The sequence below is a fragment of the Herpailurus yagouaroundi genome, unplaced genomic scaffold (genome assembly GCF_014898765.1).
Source record: "Herpailurus yagouaroundi ecotype Mexico unplaced genomic scaffold, PumYag 165, whole genome shotgun sequence".
In the NCBI taxonomy this organism is placed as follows: Eukaryota; Metazoa; Chordata; class Mammalia; order Carnivora; family Felidae; genus Herpailurus; species Herpailurus yagouaroundi.
In genome coordinates, this window is record NW_024412406.1 from 4,417,939 (window position 1) to 4,442,713 (window position 24,775).

The following is a 24,775-nucleotide window of genomic DNA, read 5'->3' on the forward strand; positions in this document are numbered from 1 at the left end:
AATCTGAGATGGAGATCTTAAACAGATTTATTCAAGAGCAAATCTTGAAGTAATGATAATTGTTTCCCAATCTCACCCTTCCCCCATCCTTAATGAATATTGATTTGGATATACCCAGTTATAGACGAAGTACTGAATACTTTTCTAGTTCCTGTCATGAGTACATTTTTGATTGTCACTCATCCTACTCTGAGTCGTGTCTGATGTCACCTCAGTGGAATGGTATTCATTTGTACCCCACCTAGAAGAACCTCTACTTCCTTGGTACCTTTTAAAGTGGCTCATCAAGTCTGAAACTCCCCTTTTCCCCAATGGAATCACAAGCTTACTTCAGGGAGTTGGGAGATGGGACTCTAAACTGAGGGACTCAGTGCAGTTTAGTATACACTTGGGACCTCAAGAGCTACAGACTTAAAAAAAAAAAAAAAAAGATTGGGGGAAAAAAACTTTAAAAAGCCTCATGACTCCCTTGCAAGAGGCATTTACTTTATATCCACTGGTGTAGAACGCATACGGAATTGGATAACCAGTGTCCTCCTCTTGATTACTGCAAATACTTGTGCCTGCCACAGTGCTGATTTCCAGAGTTACATTAATTTTAAAAAGACAGTCCTTGTGAGGTCGGCCCCGATTTGAGTTGCTGCACAGAGGGAATTTCAGCATGCAATATTTTAGAAAAGCAATTGGGCATATCCATAAGGACTGGGCTCGAAGATGTCTGCCTAGGAAAAAGACAAACAGACCAACTCCTCTTTCTTTGCGCCGCCTCCCTAGGCGCCTGGAGTGCAATTACACTGGTCACTCCAGGCACTCACAACCGGATGACTGCTTCCGGTGAATGCACCAACCCACCTGCAGGCTCCGCCCCGAGGTCCGCCACCCTCCCAGCAGGCGCTGCGCGTGAGTTGTAGCCCCGCCTCTTGCGGCGCTGTGCTATGGCGGAATTGGACATAGGACAGCACTGCCAGGTGGAGCATTGCCGGCAGCGAGGTGATCTAGCTGTCCTTAACTCTAGGCGTGGTAGATGTGTACCCTGCTGAGCCTCCACGGGTAGTGGCGGTGGGTGAGGGGAGGTCGTGGGGCGGGGTCGAGTCTGAGGAGGCAGGGCGGGTACGTCCCTCCTGGGTCGGCAGTGAGATGTGTTGGTATTTTTGTTGCCCCTGAGCCTTTGGCAGTCTGGCGGTCTCTTTGGAAGGGAACTATGCAATTTCTGGAAACATGGCTTGCAGTGTTCATTTTGGGTTTCGAGTGCGCTTTGCCAAGAAGTTGCGTCGCTCCCAGTCCTTTCTGACACTTAGGTCTGGGAGTGTGGAGACCTGTGTTCCCCTCTGGTCCTGCCACTGCGGCCTTGGGCAAGACACCTCTCTTTCCCAAACTATTTATCTGTTCCTCATCTGTCAGATGAAGGAGTTGAGCGAGATCCGTTTTAAACCTGGTCTTCGCAGCTTCTAGTGAGAACGCCCTTAGCTTTGATCAGACTCTCCTCCTCGGGTTTCTACTAGGATGATCACCATGCTCACTCAGTTATGTCATTCTTTGAATATCACTGACTCAACATTTATCGAGCATCAGTTTTGGTGCTGGAACTGCATAGGAGGGTATAAAACACGATCTTTTCCATAGAAAAGCTTTCAGAATAATCGGCAGTTTGGAGCATTAATAAGGTGATGTTCTCTCTATGCTGAACTGAGAGACGATGTGATATACACACAGTCCAATGTAATAGTCAGTGGTAGTATGGCACAGGCCTTAGGATGGCCTGCGTCTGGAGCAGGCAAGTTCCCAAAGCATTACAGCCGTATAGAATGCCCAGTCTTTGGTACCCAAGTTTCACTCCCAAATGTGTGCTATGACTGTTGGCCACTGTTTGCCTGGGTGGCAAACAGGTTTCATCTCTCATTGTAGCCTCGGTTATTGGTAGTAGGTACCTGGTGAATGGAGTACTCTTGACATTTAGCCCAGATTTCATGGGAATGTTACAACTGATTCGTGATACCTGTTGTGGTCAGTGGGCAAAAGGGCACAATCCCTGGTAGGTTCTTGTTACCTACAGCACTCTATGTATCTTTTACCACTAGCTGTCATGGCCAGCCGTTCAGGAAACCTATTTCCTTGCACATCTTTCACAGAGAACCTTAGCCAATTGGGTTTTGACTGTAAGTTATGTTTATGTCTTGTATACCTGATTACCAAATCCATGGTATCTACCAACTTCTGATAGCTCTTAAAGTATAAATATATATGAAATGAGACCAGGGTGTAGCTCTTTTGGACTAGCGGAGAGGGGTTTTTAGAGGGTATTATGTGAGTATCCTAAATTTTGTTTAGCTTTTGGTTGGATAGAGGGATGGTGTCAGGAAATTACCTTCATCTTAACTCTTCCCTCTGGGTCCTCTTGGTTTGCATTTAATTTTTAGTTCATCACCAAAAGTGTAAGCATGTACAATTTCTCCAATTTAAAAGAGGCATAAAAATTGAACAGTATTTTATGGTTCAGTTTCTTGTTGACAAATGAATACATACTTCCTTGGCCTGAAACATGCTCACAGTGTCGTACTTCAGAACAATGGTGTCAATTCACTTAGGCTACTTCTGAGGTATAAGAAGAGCTCTGTTCAGTCTCTTGTTCCACAAACTGAATTATCCAGGGATCCCTGTGGATTATAATGGGATCTCTTCTTTCTGTTTTGGATAAGGTATCCTGTAGGATGAGATCTTTTGCAAGGCAATTGTAGTCTTTCTGTAAAGTTTGGTGCCTTTTGTTTTCACTTTGTAAAGTGGTGTGATTGGACATTTGCAGCTTCACTTGGCTGTATACTGTAATACGAGGTCAAAATAGTTTAAACAGTCAATAATTTGGAGAGTGATTGTATCTAGTGAGAGTGGATACTTTTGTGTGCTTTTCAAAAATTCATTTCCTAACTTAGTTGTTCCTCAACAGAAAGGAAAAACAATTCAGGACTAAATATGGCAGTATCAATTTATCTATTGGATTTCTGAAGTATCTTTGAACACATTTCCCCATAGTCACCACAGGATTTTTCTGAGTTCAGTGTATTCAAAACAAGTTAATTGTTGCAGTTATTACTAATTAGTTACTTCCTATTCTTTTACATCTATCTCATTTGGTTTTTGCAATTAACCTGTGAAGTACGTGTGACATACAGTATAGAAACATGTACACACATATAAACATGTACATACAGAAGACATGATATGCCTGTACCTAATATCTATTTATGTCTATACTACCTGATAATAGAGCTTTGGTTTTGTGTGCATACACACACACACACACACAGAGTACTATATTCTATATAAATATATATCCAAAGCCCTATTTTTTTAAAAATATTTTACTGAGTAATACAAATGGTTCATTTTATTTCCCTATAACTTTTTAATTGGCATAGTTAACATACAATGTTATTAGTTTCAGGTGTGTAATATATAGATTCAGCAATTCCATATGTATTACTCAGTGCTTACCATGATCAATGTAGTCACGATTGTCACCATACAATGTTGTTATAATATTATTGATTATATTCACTATGCTGTACCTTTCATTTCTGTGACTTAATTACTTATACCTGGAAGTTTGTACCTCTTAATCCCCTTTATCTTTTTCTCCTATCTCACCCACCTGTCCTCTGGCAACCAGCAGTTTGTTTTATGTAGTTGTCAGCTTTTTGGTTTCTCTGTTTTGTTTTTTAGGTTCCACGTACAAGTGAAATCATATGGTATTTCATTTATGATACTCTTCTGGTTCATTTATGTTGTCACAAATGGCAAGATCTCCTTCTTTACGGCTGAGTAATATTCCATAGTATGTATACATACCACCTCTTTCTCCATTCCTTTATTGATGGACACTTGGGCTGCTTCCGTATCTTGGCTATTGTAAATACTGCTGCAGTAAACACAGGGATGCATAGAACTTTTTGAATTACTATTTTTATTTTCTTTGGGTCAATAATGAGTGGTGAGATTATTGGATCATATGGTATTTCTATTTTTAACTTTTTGAGGAACCTCCATACTGTTTTTCACAGTGACTGAACCAATTTACATTCTTACCAACAGTGTATGAGGGTCTCTTTTCTCCACATCTTTACAGACACTTATTATTTCTTGTGTTTTTGATTTTAGCCGTTCTGATAGGTGTAAGGTGATATTTCATTGTGGTTTTGATTTGCATTTTCTTGAGGATTAGGATTTAAACATGTTTTCATAGTTCTATTGGCCATTTCTATATCTTTGGAAAAAGGTATATTTAGGTCCTCTGCTCATTTTTTTTTTAATGGAGTTATTTGTGTTTTTTTGGTTTTTGAGTTGTATAAGCTTTTTATTTGTTTATTATTTTTTTATATTTAGGATATTCACCCCTTGTCAGATCATTTGCAAATATCTTCTCCCATTCAGTAGATTGCCTTTTGTTAATGTTTTCCTTCGGTGCACAAAAGCTTTTTATTAGCTGTAGTCCCAAGTTTGTTTTTGTTACCCTTACCTAAGTTTTCTAGGAGTTTTATGTCTTCAGGTCTCACATGGAAGTCTTTAATCCATTTTGAGTTTATTTTTGTGTATGGTGTAAGAAATTTATTCAGTTTCATTCTTTTACATGTTCAGTTTTCCAAACACCATTTATTGAAGAGACTCTTTTTCCATTGCATATTCTTGCCTCCTATTTTGTAGGTTATTTGACCATGTAAGATTTTAGACCATTGTGTTTTCATTTTCATTTATCTTCATGTATTTTTGATTTCCTCTGTTGATTCATTATTTGATAGCATGTTGTTTAGCCTCCAAGTATTTATGGTCTTTCCAGACTTTTTCTTGTAATGGATTTCTCGTTTCATACCATCATAGTTGGACAGTCTTCCTAAATTTATTGAGACTAGTTTTGTGGCCTAATATGTGATCTGTCTTAGAGAATGTATTCGGTTTTTGGACGGAATGTCCTGTATATGTCTGTTAGGTCCATTTGGTCTAATGTTTCATTCAAAATCACTGTTTCCATATTGATTTTCTGTTTGGATGATTTATCCATTGATGCAAGTGGATTGTTAAAGTGCCCCACTATTTTTATATTGCTGTCAGTTTCTCCCTTTATGTCTGTTAGTAATTGCTTTATGTATTTGAGTTCTTCTATGTTGGGTACATAGATATTTACAATTGTTATATCTTCATGTTGGATTGTTACTTTTTGTCTTCATGTAGTAGGCTTTGTCTCTTGTTACAGTGTTTGTTGCCTTGGCCTTTTTTTGGCTTCCATTTGCATGTTAGGTTTTTTTCAGCCCTTTACTTTCAGTCTGTGTGTCTTTAGGTCTGAAGTAAGTCCCTTATAGGTAGCATATAGATGGGTCTCGTTTTTTAATCCATTCAGTTTTGCCCTATGTCTTTTGATTGGAGCATTTAGTCCATTTACATTTAAAGTAATTATTGACAAGTATGTAGTTATTGCCATTTTGTTACTTGTTTCATGGTTGTTTTTGTAGTGCTCAAGTTCCTTTTTCTCTTCTCTTGTGGTTTGATGGCTTTCTTTAGTGTTATGCTTGGATTTCTTTCTCTTTATTATTTGTGTATGTCTTACAGGTTTTTGATTTATGGTTACTGTGAGGTTCATATATAACATCTTATGCATACAGCAGTTTATATTAATGTGATGGTTACTTAAACTTGAACATTTTAAAAAGCACTAAATTTTTACTCTCCACCCCCCACCCATGTTTTATGTATATATCATATTTTACCTAATTTTAGGACTCATTTTTGTAGATATCCTTAATTACTGCTTTTTAATTTCCATGCTGGTTTTATAAGTGATTTATCTACTACCTTTATTATATGTTTGCTTTTACCTGTGAAATATTTTCCTTTCGTAAGTTTCTTCTACTTAAGGTGTTTTCTTTCCACTCAGAATTCCCTTCAACGTCTTGTGTAGGGCTGGTTTAGTGTTGATGAACTCCTTTAACTTTCGCTTATCTGGGAAACTTTCTCTCTCCTTCTATACCGAGTGATAACCTTGATGGGTAGAGTATTTTTGTTTGCAGGTTTTTTCCTTTTAGTACTTTGAATATATCATGCCACTACCTTCTGGCCTAAAAAGTTTTTGCTGGTAGCCTTATGGAGTTTTCCTTATATATATGCCTGTTTTTTTTTTTTTTCTTGCTGCTTTTAAAATTGTCTTTTTGCCATGTTAAGTATAATCGGTATGAACCTTCTTGAGTACATCTTGTTATAGGTTGTCTTCACTTCTTAGATATGGATGGCTGTTTCCTTCCTCAGATTTGGGTATGTTTGTTATTATTTCTTCAAGTAATTTTTCTGCCCCCTTCTCTCTCTCCTTCTGGGCTCCCTATCACGTGCTTATTAGTACGCTTGATGATGTTGCTGAGTTCCCTTATCCTATTCTCATTTATTGTTTTTTCTTTTTGTTCTCCAGCTTGGTTGCTTTTCATTATCCTGTCTTCTAGATTGCTGATCTGTTCCTCTGCCTTTCCTAATCTCTTGTTCTCTCTAGTGTGTTTATTTCAGTTATTGAATTCTTCATCTCTGACTGGTTCTGTTTTACATTTTCTGTCTATGTGTTGAAGTTCTCACTGATTTCATCCATTCTTTTCTCAAGTCCATTGAGTATCTTTGTGACTAATACTTGCTTTTTCGGGCATAGTGCTTATCTCCGTTTCTTTTAGCTCTTTTCTGTGACTTTGCCCTGTTCTTTCATTTGGGACCTATTCCTGCCTCTGCATACTGTGTAACTCTCCGTGTTTGTATTTGGGAGATCTGCTATGTGTCTTGGTGGTGAAAGTTAGTGTACTTCTGTAGAAGAGGTCCTGTGGTGCCTTGTAGCACAGTACCCTCTGGTTGCTAGAACCGTCTGTTCCAGGGATGTCTTCTGGATGGGCTGTGTGCACACTGTTGTGCCTGAGCCTCCTTTGCCTTCATCCCTGTTGGCTGCAAGACCTACTTTGCCTGCTACTGGGTGGAGTTTGGTTCCTATATTGTTGAGAGACCCTGGTGGGCCTGTAGGTGAGTGGGCCAGCAATCAGACTAGGTGTCTGCCATCAGCCTCTGTGGTCCCACTGAACGGCAGGGCTTTCCCTGCTGCGTGGCCTGCTAAAAGTTGCTGGAACTTTGGGCAGACTGGTGTGTGGGATTATCTCCATCTCTCCCCAGGGCAGGAGTCGCTTTGGAGTGACACTGGTCCCTGCTGGGACTGCTTGTAGTGTGACAGGAGAGGAGCCACTCTGGAGGGAGTCTGCTGAAGTGAGCGGGTTGGATGTGGTGGAAACGGTGAATACATGGGCAGACACAGGGTGCTGGCAAGGTGGTCGGTAGTTAGTGCTCATTTCTCCAAGCGTACAGCTATCTGGCCTGGGAGAGGAGAAGAGAAATGGTGCCTCCTAGCACTTTTGTTCTTGGAGAGGTCTGCTGGAGATCCCTGTCTCTCTAGTGCACACTCTGAGATTAGTAAATGAATTGCTTTCATGAATACCCCAGGTGTTTTTCAAACTGCTGCTTCTGTGCTAGTCTCCAGCAGTTATTTATCATGTTGGCTCTTTAAGGGTCAGGACTCAATTTACTATTGCCTCCAGCTCTTGGAGATTTTTGAAGTACCTGGAGTTAAGCCCCGCTGATTTTAGAAATTTGGCAAGTTTAGCCTCCCTGGCTTTCAAAGCCAGATGTTCTGGGACTTCCTGTTCCCAGTGACTGGGGTGCACGGTATGGGCTCTGATCCTCCTCTAGCTTTTCCGTGTTTTGTGGTGTCTCTTCCATTGATGGGAAGTCTTACACAGGTTTGGTTCCTAACTGTCTGCACCCCTCCTACACTTCTAGTGTGGCCTCTCTGTAGGATTAAGTGTGCAAAGTCTGTTCTAGCTGTCTTCAGGTGGTTTTCAGATGTAGCTGTTATCTTGGTTAGCTGATGGGAGGAGGTGAGCTCAGAATCCTCCTACTCTGCCTTCTTCTTTCCACCCCCTCCCACAAAGCTCTACTGTTAAACAGTTTGTAGTGTTGCTAGATTAATAAACTGTGGAATCATAATCGAAACCCAGGATTTTCACTTCAAATGCAGGACTTCTGCAGTATAAGGTACTCAGAAATAACACATAGTAAATCTGGTCAACCATAACAACCCAGAACTTTTTTTCTGATTTAGCACACTACAAGTAACATTTATCTTCTGATAATCCAGTTACTCTCCGTGCTTGAGGTTTTGATAGCTTTTGTTTAGCTACTTGTTACACTAGGATATTGGTCAAAAAGGAAAGTTCTCCAATAGATGTAGTTCAGTACTTCTAAAAATCTTTTTAAGGAAACTAAATCAAAATTGGATACTGACCAGTGCATATAACATTATAACATTTTCCCTCAATTTTAGATTTTCTCCCATTTGTTTGTGATGGTTGTTCAGGAGTATTTTGGTAAGTTAAATCTTTATGCAGCATTTGGGAATAATTTTAGTGTTTGTAATAAGACATTTATTTCTGAAAAGCAGAATGATTTAAAATAGTTCTTACTTCAGCCATTGATATTTTATATTCATAATTAGAAAAAAGATTAGGCATAGGCTCTGATTACTTGTGGATATATGTGGCTAAACTTCAAACTTTCAGAAATGGATTTATGTGTGTGATTTTGTGTGTGTGTGTGTGTGTGTGTAAAAGTTGTATTTGTGTCTTAATCGTAAGGGGAGAACATATCCACAATTCAAAGAATACGGTAGAAAAAAAAATCCAGGTATTGTTACTACTCTTCATCTTAGTTAATCAAATGAAGAGCCCAACCTATACATCTCTTAAGTTGGCTATCACATGTTCTTCGTACACATATCACATGCAAAGTAAAACCTGGGACCTAACCAAAGATTTTTGGAAAATGTGTTTTCTTTGTAATTAAACTTTCATGTTTTAGGCATTTCACGGATTAAATAGAACACTGAAAGAATTATTTTCAGAAGATCACTCAAAGATTTATTAGGATTAAATAAAAGTAATGCATATTTTTAAGTCCTTTAGAACAAGAGCACTTCTTTGACATTTTATTTCTGATGGTCTTTGAGAAATACAAAGAAACTTTTAACTCCTTTTTATTTGCACACACCTTGGAGCACTCAAAGGTATCTTAGAGTGGTGAATCGTATTTGTGTACATTCAACAGTTGGGTTTTGAGACTCTAGATGCTCTACCTTTTGCCATTTCAGCTTATTATATGCAGAGTTTTAATGTAGTGTAACTAATCTTAAGGATACTAACCACTAAAATATCTCCAATTAACTGTAGTTATATTTGATTGTTTGTATTTAAATAAACACTTTTTTTTTAATTATTTAAGCCTTGAACACAGAAGCAGGGAGTCACACAGCTGTCGTGAGGTATGTTAATAGTTCTCCTAACAAAACATGTTTCTTTTTATGTCCTTTGATTTTGAATTTGATTCAGTTTAAAACCAGTCAGTGTACCACAGATTAAAATTTGGCATACTAAACTGATGATGTAAAGAGGCTCTTACTTCATTTTGTTATTTTTCATAGTTTGTTTTAAAGAAAAATTGGTCTCCTTAGTAATGACAAATCATTAGAATTTTTGTATATTTCAGTTATGTTTACTTAGCCCACTTACAGCTTTAGGCTCTATATTTATAAATATACAGTGGAATTAACAGCCTCATCATATTCTCCTTCCAGTTCACCTTCACTGTTTTGTTCATTTTCCCTGGATCCTGGTGTTAGGATTGTGTGGTTGCAGATTGTTCTGACTCGATTGGCCTTAGATCACCAAGAACAAACTTGTAGTCCGATAAAAATCCCCACACCAATTCTGACCAAATTGAGACATTAATAAGGGCTGTTAAATAGAAGCCAAAGTATCCTCTTTATTACTCATAAAGGATAAAGTGAATGAAGCTTGGTGTAGAGCCTACTAGGGTGCAAAGGAGATTCAGACTTAGGCAGATTTTCCCACCAATCACACAGTGCTTCACCAGGTTAGGCCTCGAAGAGAAAGCTGAGCCCAGCATGCCAAATGTAATTTTCTCCAACTCATAATAAGTGGCTCCACCTCCTTTGGTCCGAGAAAGGCAGAAAGTTAAACTGAGCTCACTCCATTTAGAAAGAAGCATTTGACCCACACTTTTCAGTTAGTATTTATTCCTGACCAGCAATTACCAAGCACTTTACTGAGGATTTTTATATCTGTTCTCTCAATTATAGAAAATTTGAGTTAAATGAACTTCAGTTCAAATCTGGTCCTTTGAGGTTGAGGTGATTTATGTGATGAAAATAAAAATTAGCATATTGGTATTATGCAGGATTAGTTGGAGAGAAATAGTCATATAGTAAACATATTAATGTTTCTTATGCAGCTTGTAAATCCTCGTACTTTCCTTTTTCTTACAATATTTGACTTCTATGAACGTCTCTTGTGCAATGTCAATTAGATCTCATTAATTAAATAATGAATTGAAAATCGTTTTACCAGTGGACCATTAGAACAAATTTGGAAAAGTAGTTAAGAAGTTAACCCCAAGGGGCACCTAGGTGGCTCAGTCAGTTAAGTGTCTGACTGGATTTCAGCTCCGGTCATGATCTCATGATCTCCTCCTAACAGCATGGAGGAGCCTGCTTGGGATTTTCTCTCTCCCTCTCCCTCTGCATGTCCCCTGCTGCTGCTGCTGCTGCTGCTGCTGCTGCTGCTGCTCCTCTCCCCCCTCCCCTTCCCCCCTCCCCCTCCCTATTCCCTCCCTCTCCCCGCCTTCCCTCCCTCTCCCCTCTTGTGCTTGTGTGCTCTCTCTTCCTCTCAAAATGAATATTAAAATTAATTCCAACAAGGTATAACTACCATTTATATAGAGGAATGCCCTTTGGTTGTAGATTTTAAGAAATTATCTTGGGGCACCCGGGTGGCTCAGGTGATTGAGCGTCTGTCTGACTCTTGATTTTGGCTCACCTCCTGATCAGAGAGTTGATGAGATCCAGCTCTACATGAGGCTCTGGGTTGACATCACGGAGCCTGCAAAAGTTCATTCAACTCTATAAACATGGTTATTTAAAACTCAAACTATCCTGACCTGGATGTATATATTTTTTAATCTTGTAACATCTCTTCTTCTGATGTAATATTTGCTGGTAATACAATAATACATGCAGAATAGAGAATGTATCATTACAGAAGGTGTCTTTAATCTTCTGTATCAAACATAATTTTAAGTGTTCTTTCATCTATATACGTATTAAACTAAAGTCAGCGTAGAAAGTAGTTATGACTTGCTCTTTGAGGGTTGATGAGATGGTCACCTAAGCATATTATTATGGGGGCATCTTTGTTTAGGACTGGTACAGAGTAAAACTCTAAAATTATGAAGAGTAACTGAATAGTCATTTTAACTTGACTTAGAAGATAAATACACCATAGTAAGAAAGTTATGAAAATGTAGAACAGTCAGCACAGTAATCATTTATCACACAAACATTTATTATAATCTGTTAGGTGGGAGAATGTAAGTTGCTCTAACAAGTTTAAGCAAAAATGTTACATATGTTGCCTTCCAAAATAGATGTTGATTTGTGTTATATATGAACTCTATAATGCCGTTTCTTCCTTTTTCCATTTTCAGGTGACCATAATCAATGAGAGACTGAAGTCGGATAAGCCCACATCTTACCCATGCTCATTCAGGGACTGTGCTGAAAGAGAGCTTGTGCCAGTTAAATGTCCTTACTGTGAGAAGAATTTTTGCCTGAGGTGATCACTCAGACCATTCAAATTCTATGTATCTGTTTAAGTCTTGCAAATACGTGAACTAGTGTCACTCTTCTGTTGCTCATAGGCACCGTCATCAGTCGGATCATGAATGTGAAAAACTGGAAATTCCTAAGCCTCGTATGGCTGCCACTCAGAAACTTGTTAAAGACATTATTGGCAAGTATCTAGAAAGTTTGGTTGTTTCCTTACTGCTGTATATCTGTTAGTTATGGAGTCCTGCTTCTTATGTCAGCTTGCCACTTAAGGAAGGTGTTTTTTTTTTTTTTTAATGTTAATTTTTGAGAGAAGGAGAGTGAGCAGGGGAGAGGCAGAGAGAGAGAGACCGACAGACAGCCAGAATCTGAAGCAGGCTCCAGGCTCTGAGCTGTCAGCACAGAGTCCAACATGGGGCTTGAACTCCTGAATTGTGAGATCATGACCTGAGCCAAAGTTGGATGCTTAACCGATGGAGCCACCCAGGCACCCCTGGAAGGTGTTTTTAATGGCCCCAGTGGTTCAACCTGGTATAGATTTTGATGGCATTTATGTGCCCATATTTCTCAGAATGCTGACCAATGAAAGATTGGAAATTCTATGGAAGTACTTACCCGATATTCTCTTTTACTGGGCCACTTAGATCAGCTGGTCAAGTATCATGGCTGGAAATGGTATTCATAAGGCCAGCACAGTGGTTTGCTTTCTCTAAAGACTAATCATTAAGTCTCATCAGCTGTTCTGTGAATGCTGCTGATAATCTGAGGTCCTGGGAAGAATGTATCTGTTGCTTAAACCAGTCTCTCTGCCAACATGTTCAGAATTTTCATTCTGTATTAAGGATAGTACCTTTATTAAAATCTATGACCAAATCTTAAAAGTTTTCTGCAGGGGTACCTGGGTGGCTCAGTCAGTTAAGTGTCCGACTTCAGCTCAGGTCACGATCTCACAGTTCCTGAGTTCAATCCCCGCATCGGGCTCTGTGCAGACAGCTCAGAGCCTGGAGTCTGCTTCAGATTCTGTGTCTCCCTCTCTCTCTGCTCCTCCCCAACTCATGCTCTGTCTCTCTCTCAAAAATAAATAAATATTAAAAAAAAAAAGTTTTCTGTAGGAATGTTAGTGATTTGTTTTGGATTAAATAGGCTTAAATTGGAAAGGAAAGCACATAGCAGTGAGTTTTTTCTGTAGAGATTGCTTAGATCAACCTTGATGATATTTTTATAATAGTCATGTATGATACCAACAAAAAAAATGTGGTTCTGTATAACTATTATGTGTTATTTGTGTATATTTCAAAACTATAACAAATAATAGAACTCTGGAAATTTTTAATGTAAAAATTCTATGTGCCTATATGCTTATACTTATTTCTTAGATTCTAAGACAGGAGGGACAGCAAGTAAACGAAGGAAAGGTGCAAAAAACAGTGAAACGGCTGCAAAGGTAGCGCTGATGAAATTAAAGATGCATGCTGATGGAGATAAGTCATTACCACAGGTTGGTCTCAGATTTTGAAAAACAAATGTTTCAAATATAGCCCCCTTTGGACTCCTCCCACCCATCAAGTAACAACTAATCTGAACTTGAAATGTATTGTTACTGGTATATGGTATATATCTGCGTAGATAATAATTTTGACTTTTTCACTTTGAGAAGTCACAGTGAACCAGATCAACTCTTTTTTTCACTTGGCATCATATTTTTAACATTTGTCCATGCTGATACATTTAGTTCATTCATTTTAGTAGGTATACATTATTCCATAGTACGAATATGCCACAAATTATCCATTTTCCTAATGAAGATTCAGATGTTTTTCAGATATTTTGCTATTATAAACTGTTACAACAGTGAACATCCTTGTGTATATGTGGGAATGTTTTTCTAGGGTGGTCCCTTTAAAACTCCATAATATCCATTATATTTTATAGAACATTCCAGTAGGTACTTGTGTACGTACATACTACATACCTATATACATAGCTTAACACATTATCAGTCATACATAGCCTTATATGTTACATACTAGCCTTATGTGTTATATACTCTGATGTTTTTTATTCTGTTTTATTTTAAAGACTGTTGATTTTATAACCCCTAAAGGATTGAGACCATCAGATTGAAAAATGCTACTTTAGGGAATATACCTAGAAATAGACAAGCTGGGTCATGGAGTTTGCTTATCTTCAGCTTTATTAGACTGTTGTCAGTTGTTGTACTGATTTATCTCATTCCTACAGTGTCTGAGAGTTGGTGTTTCTTGTTTCTAAATTTACTGAAGTTTAAAGTTGAATTTCCTTTGTGACTAATAAGGTTCAGCTACTTTGCATTGACTTATTGGCCATTTTACCTGTGTAAATTATTCATATCCTTTGCACAATTTTTCTGTTGGGTTTTTTTTTTTTTTTGGTACTGCTAAAAATTATAGGATTGTTCATATATTCTGAATTCTGATGCTTTCTTGAGTAAATGGATGTCACATATCTTCTCAGTCTATGGCTTGTTTTCACTTTGCTTTTAATCTCTTTAGTAGTTCAGACTTCAGAATGTTAATGTACTCAAATTTATCGTTTTCCTTAATTTGTATGTTTGGAAATGAGATTTTCTTATATTTTCTTTCAGAAGTTAAAAAAAAATTAACTCTTTGTTCCATTTCGAATTTAGTTGTAAATAGAGATTTTTTTCCCCCAGTAGGGATTTCCTGTTGTCATAACATAAGATCATGAGTTCTTCCTTATAATGATACCTTTGTCATACACCATATTGTTCTAGACATGTAAGACTAATTTAGGGATCTCAGTTCAGTTCCTTTGGTCTGTTTGTCTTTGCATTAATATCAAACTGTCTTAATTATCATAGCTTTATAATAAGGACAAGTCTGTCCATGTTATTCTTTCAGTCACATCTATTCTTGGCAATTTATTCATTTGTAAAAAAAAAAAAAAAAAAAAAAACCAAAAACCTACGACCACTTTGTCCCGTTCTTTGAAATTGCAATTTTGATAGGAATTAATGCTAAATTTTAAACTAGAGACAGTTGACATCTTTAGAATTTATCAAAATTCTATCTTCCCATCTATGTCTATGATTGATCTTTCCAACTTTTCTTTAGGTCTTTTTTTAGATCTGTAACATTTTATAATGCATATATATATATTACATATATATTTATATATCTTAGTCTGCTAATTGTTTTTGCTGCCATTGTAAATAACTTAATTTTTTTTTTCTAAATGTTTATTTTTGAGAGAGACAGCATGCGAGTGCAGGAGGGGCAGAGGGAGAGGGAAACACAGAATCTGAAGCAGGCTCCAGGCTCTGAGCTGTCAGCACAGAGCCGATGCCAGGCTCAAACTCACGAACTTTGAGATCATGACCTGAAGTCAGACGCTTAACCGACTGAGCCACCCGTTGTAAATAACTTAAATGGCGCCCCCATTGTAAATAACTTAAAAAAAAATTTACTTTCATGACTGATTATTGCTCGTTGTTTGTTGTATGTTGTCCTTCTATCCAGCAAATAATCTTCCTAGGAGTAGCCATAGTTAGATTTTCTGGGATGTTTTCTGTGTAGCCTTATCTTCTGCAAATGACAGTTTTGTGGGTGTGTGTGTGCTTATTTGCCAAATTTTCTTTTCTCCTTCTCATTATTATTGTCTTAGTGTATTGGCTGAGATCTCCAGAACATCTTGAATAATGTGAGTGATAGTAGGCATCTTCATCATTTCTGACTTTAATGCAAATGATTTTAAAGTTTCATCAGTAAATACTACATTTGCTGTAAATTTTCAGTAGAAGCCTTTATCAGGTGAGCAGTACTTCTTTCTGTTCCTAGTTTGCTAGGACTTTATATCATGAATATGTATAAATTCTTACTGTAAGTTTTTTTTCTACCTCTAGTAGGATGATCAGGTATCTTTTCTTTCCTTATGAATGTTTTCAATTACATTAATCTATTTTTCTGTAAAATCACCCACATCTTCCAAAACAAACTACTTGACTCTGGTATATAATTCTTTTAAAATGCACTGCTAAATTGATTAGCTAATATATTATTGTTTGTGCTATTAGTAGCGAGACTATGCACGTAAAATTTGTTGAGTAGCTTTCTCTCTTCTATTCTTTGAAATCTTTGTAGAGGATGGGGATTATTTGTTCCTGAAGGGTTGGTAAAGGGTGTTACAACGTTTGAATCTGTTGCCATTTTTGAGGGGAGAATCTTGAATATGGTTCAATGTGTTAAATAGTTCTTGGTTTATTTGGATAGTCACTTCTCCTGAAATTTTGGTAAATATTAATTGGTCTTAAAACTTACTACTTGATGTAGCTTTTCCAGTTTATTGTTCAAGTTTTTCTCTTATGTTCCAAGATCTCTATTGTGTCTTTAGTAGTCATTCCATTTCATTGTTAATATGTTTCATTTGTACTTTATTTTCTCCTTGAACAGTCTTGTTAGAGGTGTGTGTGTGTGTGTGTGTGTGTGTGTGTGTGTGTGTGTGTGTTTATATTTTAGTTGTAAGAAGCATATCTTGGTTTGATTGACCTTTCTACTGGTTTTCTGCTTTCTATGTCACTAAATTCTGATTTTTATATTTCCTTTTATGTTGGATTTTCTGATCTTTTTCCATCTTCTCACCTTGACAGTGAATTTATTTTCAACCTACTTGTTTGAGTATGGGTTTTTTATTTGGTAACTTGATACAGTTTTAAACACAGAAGTTACAAAAGTAGTACAATGATTTTTTTTTCCACATCCTTTATCCAAATGTACCAGTTACTTACATTTTGCTCATTTTGCTTTGTCATTTGCAGTCTTTCTCCTGCCACCCCTCCCGTTCGTATGTATTGATATGCATGTCTGTGTGTACGTGTGTGCGTACTAATTTTTGGTCTGCTTGATCTATTGGTTTCTGAGACTGAGGGTGTTAAAATCTCCTGCTACAACTGATTTTGTCAGATTTCTTGTAATTCTAATGTTTTTTCTAAATAATATTATCAGGTACATGAAATTTTTTCATCGTTGTATCTTTATGAATTTTACCTTAAATCCTGTTGTGAATTATAATACTGTTTCACTAGCTTTCTTTTAGTGAATGCTTAACTGTTACGTCCTTTTAAAATCCCTTTTATATTGAACTTTTCTGTGTTTTGTTTTAGGGTGTCTTTTGTAAGCAGCATATAGCTGGACTTTCTTTTTTTAATCCAGGTTGATAATATCTCTTTTATAGGTGAGTTGAATCCATTTGTATTTATGGTGATCACTGATACATTTGATCATACTTCTTCCATCTTAAGCTTTCTGCTTATCATCCTTTTCCTTGATTTATTTCTCTCTCCTCACATCCTTCATGTTGATTGCATTTTCTATATTCCCTTTTATTCTGCTGGTTTAGAAACCATTGATTACAGTCTTCTTTTGTTAGTGATTGTTCTTAATATTTTCCTTTTTTTTTTTTTTTTTTTTTGAAAACTTCATTTGTTGGTTTTAAAATTGCAAATGTAGTACATGCCTTTACAAGTGTAACTTTTAACAGATCTGTTAGGAGAAAAACCAAACACACGCTCCTGTGTCCATGTCCCTCCCACTAAAGCAGTTGTTTTCAACTGAAGGTGATTTTGATCACAACTGGGCATGGGGATGCTATGAAATCTAGCGGGCATAGGCCAGAGATTAACTATACATAGGACAGTGCCCACAATAAAAGTTTTCTGACATTCCCAAATGTCAACAGTGACAAAGTTGAGAAGGGCTGCCCTAAAGTATCCAATAATATTGCTCAATTGTTTTGCAATTATTTTATTCCTTAGGCATAATAGTAAAAACTTGTATAGCACTTACTTTGTTCTAGGCCCTCTTCTAACACATTTAATCCTCACAACATGCTTATGAGATAGGAACTGTTATCTCTGCCTAACAGGTAAGAAAACTCAGGCACAAAATGGTTAAGCATAGCTAGTAAGTGGTGAATTACAAATTGAAACCAAGTAGGCTGGCCTCAGAAAACAGATTCGTGATGCACTTAATAGTTCATCATGGAGCATGACACATGTCTGTAGCTATAACTTTTCCCCTTGCATTAATGTGTGTCTTTATACACATATATATTTATACATATACATGGATGCATACATATATATGTGTGTATACCTGTGTATAATTTACATAAATGGATGTTTACTTGTATATGTATGCAAGTGCATAAAGAATGCTTTTTGGTCATTATTTTAAAAAAATGGCATCATCTCATTTAGTCAATACTTTTTTTTTTGAGCCCCTACTATATATCAGGCCCTGGGTATACAAGAGTAAATAGAAGTCCTTGCCAACATGGAATTTATATTCCAATGCGGTGAGTTAACTGTTAAATACATACTGCCATGTCAAATAGTGATTATAGCTGTAAGTGAAAATAAAGCAGGTTTTAGGTAGATTATTACCTGTATATATCCTTATTAATGCCCAGCAGAAATTTTCTCAAGGGAGCTGGTATAGCTCTAACTCATTCTTTAAAAACTAGATAAATATTCCGTAGTGTGGATGTACAGGTCTGTAGATTCTTACTTTGCCATTTTCCTATTGATGAACATTCACTTTGTTTCCAGTTTTGTCTACTGTGCTAAGTAGTCTTGGTCTGGTTTCTTCTTTTTGTGAGATAAATTCCCAGGAGTGTGTTTGTTGGGTCAAAGGATACGTGTATTTTAAATCTTCATAGATGTTGCTAAGCTGCTTTATAAAGAAGTTGCAACAATTCACATTTCTACTGGCAATAGTTATAATAGCCTTTATTGACTGATTACACTATGCCAGCCATTGATTTTTGGCTTTAAATTTTTTTTACCTCCCTTAATACAACCTCCTGGTATATTATATATCCTCATTTCACACATGAATGATTTGAAGTTATTTAAGATCACTCGGGTGATAACCCTGCCATCTTACCCAGTTTAATATACTGCCTCTTGTGGCCAGATACGAGGTACGCTTCCCCTCCTCCCATGGTTTCTAGTAGCTGTTATATGTTTTAATGTGTTCCAGTCTAATGGCTATAAAAAGATACCTTCTAATTGCTTTAATTCGCATGTTCAGTTTGAGCATCTTTTATTATGTTTGTTAGCCATGTGTAGTTGTTCTTTCAATCACCCTTTGATCATTTTTCTTTTTGGTTGCCTGTTAACCCATACTCCTGTCTTTTTATTTTGTTTGGACAACTTCTTATGGAAACTCTTGGAATATAATAGATATTCTTTTTCCAAATCAGATTGATTATAGATATGTTTTCAAAATATATCAAATATATTGATTTCACTTATGTATCTTGTTGACATGTGTTTTAATTTTTTCTAAGGTGTGCCTTTTTCTGCTTCCCTGCACCCCCCACTTTGGTTTCTTTAGGATTTTTATTTTTTGGCATTTTGCATTTGTCTTTAATCCATCTGGAATTTGTTTGTAGCATGTAATAGGAGCTGAGGACCCAATCTTATTTTCTTCCAGTTTTTAGCTAGTTTTGCCATCACCAATTATTAAATCATTTTTCCTTTTGAAGATGATAGTTGGTATTCCAATTCATGACAAGTTTAAGATTTATTTTTACTGGATCTATTTTTGGATTTCCTATTCTATTCCACTCATATTTTTTTTTTACTCCCAGGTCAGTACCAAATTGATTTGATGCAATAACTCTATAGAATGTTCTAATATATGATAATGTAAGTTCACCTATATATTTTTCTTAGCAGTTTTTTTCCTCATATTTATTCATGCTTATTCTATTTAAACTAAAACTTTCTCTGAGATGGGGGGATGGGCAAATCAGGTGAAGGGGACTGGGACATACAGGCTTTTAGTTACGGAATGAAGAAGTCATGGGAATAAGAGACATAGCATTAGGAATATAGTCAATGACATTGTAATAGCATTGTATAGAGACAGATGGTAGCTATTTTGTGCTATAGAACATTGTCTTCCTGTCTAATAACCTTGTATGCCTTTTCATCTATTTAAATCGTGTTTTAGTGACTTCTGTAACATTTTATGTTTTTCATTTAAGTCTTATTCCTTCTCATCCCTAATTATCTCCTGGGTTTTGTTTTGTTGTGAACATAATGTTTCCCCCAACCTCTATATCTAGGTACTTTTAATATAGAGAAAAAAGATGTTCAGTCACATTACCAAATACTTTTCTTTGCCTTCAATTTCCAGGTAAATAGTCACACCCCATTAACATAAGGGTAGTTTTAATTTTTTTAATAATTATACTAGCTGGTTCCCTTTTTTGTACTGTATTATCTAGACTCTCCATTGTAATGTTTTATAATGTGGTAATAGACATGTGCTAACAATTTTAATTTTTAACATATATAACTAAATACCAATTTGTCTCTCAGAATTTAAAGTTACTTGGTATTGTATCCTCTTGAATGAGACCGGAGTTTGACATGCTTTCTCAAGTTGAATATGTCCTATCCCATCATCCTTGTTCACACATGATTTTTAAGTCAGTACTATAGCTATTTAAATTTGCCAACGTATTTTTTTGAATTTTTCCTTTCCTTAGGACTCACTTTTATTTTGGCTAAACTACTGGTAGTTCTTTCATTAAGAGTCTTCATTGGTGAACTCTTTGAGTCTTTTTTTTTTTTTGTGTGTGAAAGCGCCCTTATTTTGCCCTCACTTAAGCTGGATTGTCCATTAGACTCTCTCAACTCTCTTAATATACTATTCATTGTTCCCTGTTGTCTATTATTGGGGAAACATCTGTCAATCTTATTGCTTTATGAGTAATCAGTCTTTCTCTAGTAGCTTTTAAGAGTTTGGTATTTTCCAATTTCAGTGCAATGTTTCTACATCTGGATTTATTTTAATTACCCAGCTTGGGCCTGGAGGTACATCTTTAATTCCACTTATTTCTTCACTTTTGGAAAATTACAGTCATTTTCTCTGAATATTGCTTCCTTCTGAAATCTTGTTAGACCTATTTTTGGGATGTATAATTTCTATCTTTGTATCTATTTGTGTGGCATTCTAGAGGACTTCCTCAAATCCATCTTCAGATCAATTAAGCCTTTTTATTGAAGATTATCAAAATTTCTCCTGTTTGAGTTTATTTCAGAAACTGTACTTAAAAATTTTTATATTTCTCATTGGATCTTCATAGCTTGTCTTATTTCATTTGTTTTTGTTTCACACCTTCTTGTTCCATTTGTATGGACATTTCATAATTTAAAAAACTTTTAGGGGTCCCTGGGTGGCTGTTGGTTAAGCGTCCAACTCTTGATTTTTGGCTCAGGTCCTGATCTCATAGTTGTGAGATCAAGCCCCACTTTGGGCTCTGTGCTGATAGCCTGTTTGGGTTTCTCTCTCTCCCTCTTCCTCTGCCCCTCTCCCCACCAAATAAATAAACTTTTTAAAAATAAAAAAAAATAAAAATAACTTTTTATAATGTCTCTTTGAATTCAGTTCATCTGCCCATAGTAAGGTTAACTTTTGACTTTCCATTTGTAGATTCTGCACATTCATCTTGAGTAGGAGGTTCTTAACTGTATCTCACTGTTGTCACTCACCTCTTCCTTTGGAGCAATTTTGCATTTTCTTCCACTGGCCTTACTCAGGACTTCCATTCCAATCCAAGTTTCAGATTGGCAGTTTGGGCTTTTGCCCTCCAGAGGTTTTCAGATTATTGTGGATCCATTTACTGACTTGGAAGATGCTGGCTTTGTTTGCTGTCAAGAGGTTTTATCCGTGCTTCTCTGCCTTTCCTAAATATTACTTTCTGTAAGCAGTAGTCAGCATTCAGCAGCACCTTCTTCAACTTTCTTTCCTGGAGCACAGGTCCACACTAGCCTCTCCTTCCAAGCAGTGAGCCGGAGCCAGATACTTCACCTCCATGCAGCACTGTGGTCTCCCATTAACCCACAAGCTGAGCTCTTGGCTCCTACTTTGTCTTCTGGAACCTTGAAAGTCTGTGGCTCAGCCTACCTATCACTTATTTGCATTTGTTATGTTTTTGATCCTCAAGCATATTTTGCTTGTGCCTTCCTGCCCACCTTCCTTCCTTTCAGTGAGGCTATAACTTTTACATTCTTTCCTTTTGTATTTTTGCTCTTGTTACCTTGCTTTGGAGCAGGAACTATTAAGTTATAGAATTGGCCCAAGGCTTGAATTTCTGATAACTTTTTTTCTTTTAATACTTGTTACCTGTTATGACACATTTCACTGGTTTTCAACAAATCTAAATTCCTTTGTGTTTAGATGGAAATCGTGTTGAATCTATTATTTCTTACCATAATTGTGATATTTCCCCTATAATTAAGAGGTAATCCAACTATAACAAAATGTTTATTGTAGCAGGAATTGGTCTGTAAAGCCACACTTTGTTAAAGCAATTGTTAGGAATCGGGGAAGATCAGGGGCCAAACACCTTTGCTCCTCTTTATTTTTCCTCCTGCATTTGTTAACTTAGCAAGAAAATACAATGTAAGGAAGCATATAGGGCATAAAATACTAGAGGAACCATCTCCAAATCTCTGAATCGTTCTGTTTTGTTATGGTACTTATTTTATTGATTGTTTGGACCTTTTGTTCTCGAGAGCCCTGCTGCAACTAAATATGTAGTAAGGTCTTTCAGGTGAAATGTTGCTATGTATCAGGAAACTTTAAATTGCAAGTGACAGAAATTTGATAACAATAACTTAATGAAAACAATTTTTTTTATCCTATAATGGGGAGTGATGCATTGATCTGATCTCAAGGGATGACTGGATTCCAGGACTCATCCTCTTGAAAGAGTCCATCTGTTTCCTTGACTTTTCTCTCTGTGTTGGAGTCCTTTCCCATTTGAGGAAACTTTTCCACATTAGTTCAGGAACAGCTAAGAGGGTTTGGAGGGGGATAGATAGGTAACTTCAGGTTTAATTCAATAAGACTTAAAAAAAAAAAACAAACAAAACAAAACAAAACAAAACAAACAACCAGATTGCTCTTCCCTCCTTCTAGCTTTTGAACATAAAAAAAATCCCAGGAGGGGTGCCTGGGTGGCTCAGTCAGTTAAGCATCTGACTTCAGCTCAGGTCATGATCTCACGATTTGTGAGTTTGAGCCCCACATCGGGCCCTATGCTGACAGCTCATAGCCTGGAGCCTGCCCCTTTCCTACTCATGCTCTGTCTCTGTCTCTCAAAAATAAACATTAAAAAATTTTTTAAAAATCTCAGGAAAAGGCTTTGCTTGGCCTGTTTTACATTACATGCTTCTGTTTGCACAGACCACCCTAGCTAGGGTCTTCAGTCCTATGCCCATGCATTTAGGTGGATTCATGGGTACTATGATTGGTATTCTTACTAAAAGTTGTATCATTAGAGGGTAGTCCTCTAACCAGGAGAAGACAGGAAGAGAGGTCATGAGACAAAAAGAGATGCCTGTGTCATATACATAATCTATATTTTAACTTTTTATTTTTACAGAAAGAAAGAGTTTACCTTCAGGTTTTCTTACCTAAGGGGAGCAAAGAGAAGAGCAAACCAATGTTCTTTTGCCACCGATGGAGCATCGGAAAAGCCATAGACTTTGCGGCTTCTTTAACCAGTCTTAAAAATGACAATAATAAATTAACAGCTAAGGTAACAACTGGTCATAATTTTTTCGTAAAAGTTTTAGGATACTCTTCTACCAGCATGTTTGTTTATTACAGTATGATTTATTTCCCTTAACAGAAATTAAGGTTATGTCACGTTACTTCAGGAGAAGTCTTACCCTTGGATCATACTTTGGAAACCTGGATCGCTAAGGAGGATTGCCCTTTGTATAATGGTGGAAATATTATCTTGGAATATCTTAATGATGAAGAACAGTTTTTAAAAAATGTTGATTCCTATTTGGATTAGTCATGTAAGGATTCAAGCCAGAAATGATGAGGAAAATTCTCTGTTAAGTCCATTTCTTTTACTACACATATCACATATGTTTATTCCTAAAAGTTCCCTTTTAATTTATTTCCATTATGTAATTTCCATTATCAATTTTCAGTTAAATTGAATTTGAGTTTTTGTGTTTTAAGCTATGAACTGACATTCAATTATTAGCAAATTTTTGTATTTAACTAGCTTTTATTAGGTTATGGTTAGTAACAACAAAAAAGGTATATATCATTTATTTTAATGTCAGCTGTTGATTGGTTGTGACTCTGCTGCATATCACCGTTACTCTAGGATCTAAGCTGAAGGAAGGAATGACTGCATTTTGGATATTGCTACTTTTACGACAGAGGAAGAAAGAGCTGACTTTTAGAAGATACACATAACATGGCTAAGCCTAGCATCATGAGGCCAGGAAGTATAGCCTTAACTATATGTCAATATGTGTAAATTGATGTGTGTACATGAATCATAGAAACTTACAAGAGTGAATGAGATGGTCTCCAAGTTTTTGGATGAGAGGAATCTCAGGCTTAGGAAGAGGAAATGGTTTTCTTGGTGTCCCCTAACTGCTTTGGGGCATATCTCTCTGATAAAGATCCTCTTGCAATAGGATTCACCTTTATTTATGTAAATGTATTACAAATGAAAGGAAAGGTGAGGTAGCACAACTTCATTACAGTGTCTTTATATCAATGCAAAATACATGCCTAACTATTTTTAAAATGATGTGTCTGATTGGGGTGCCTACGTGGCTCAGTCAGTTAAGTGTCCAACTTTGGCTCAGGTCACCATCTCACCATTCATGAATTCGAGCCCCACATTGGGCTCTGTGTTGACAGCCCAGAGCCTGGAGCCCGCTTCAGATTCTGTGTCTCCCTCTCTCTCTGCCCCTCCCCTGCTCGTGCTTGCTCGCGCTCACTCTCTCGCTCTCAAAAATAAACTTAAAAAAATATATTTAAAGTGATGTGTCTGACTGATATATTCCATCAGTACTCAACAAAGTACTACCACATGGAAGGAATAGAAATAATTTCTATTTGTTTTTGTCCCTTGTTGGGGAAGGCTTTGTCCCTTTTCTATTTTAATTATCATGGACACATATAGTGGTTTTAGGTATAATTAAAT

The 24,775-nt window shown here is 36.7% G+C and overlaps 1 protein-coding gene across 2 annotated transcripts; it reads left to right on the forward strand.

The window, feature by feature from the left end:
• Nucleotides 1-890: 890 nt before the first annotated feature.
• On the forward strand, nt 891-24,358 carry ZFAND1 (zinc finger AN1-type containing 1). Of its 2 annotated transcripts, XM_040487501.1 has the most exons (9): nt 891-990; nt 8,384-8,426; nt 9,337-9,376; nt 11,617-11,744; nt 11,830-11,921; nt 13,114-13,235; nt 23,198-23,353; nt 23,447-23,621; nt 23,942-24,358. In XM_040487501.1, exons 1-8 carry the CDS (start codon nt 936-938, stop codon nt 23,615-23,617), a joined length of 807 nt encoding a protein of 268 aa, XP_040343435.1. In that variant the 5' UTR covers nt 891-935; the 3' UTR covers nt 23,618-23,621; nt 23,942-24,358. The 2 variants fall into 2 exon arrangements, with proteins under 2 accessions (XP_040343435.1, XP_040343434.1); XM_040487500.1 differs by having other exon boundaries at nt 23,447-24,358.
• Nucleotides 24,359-24,775: the final 417 nt, after the last annotated feature.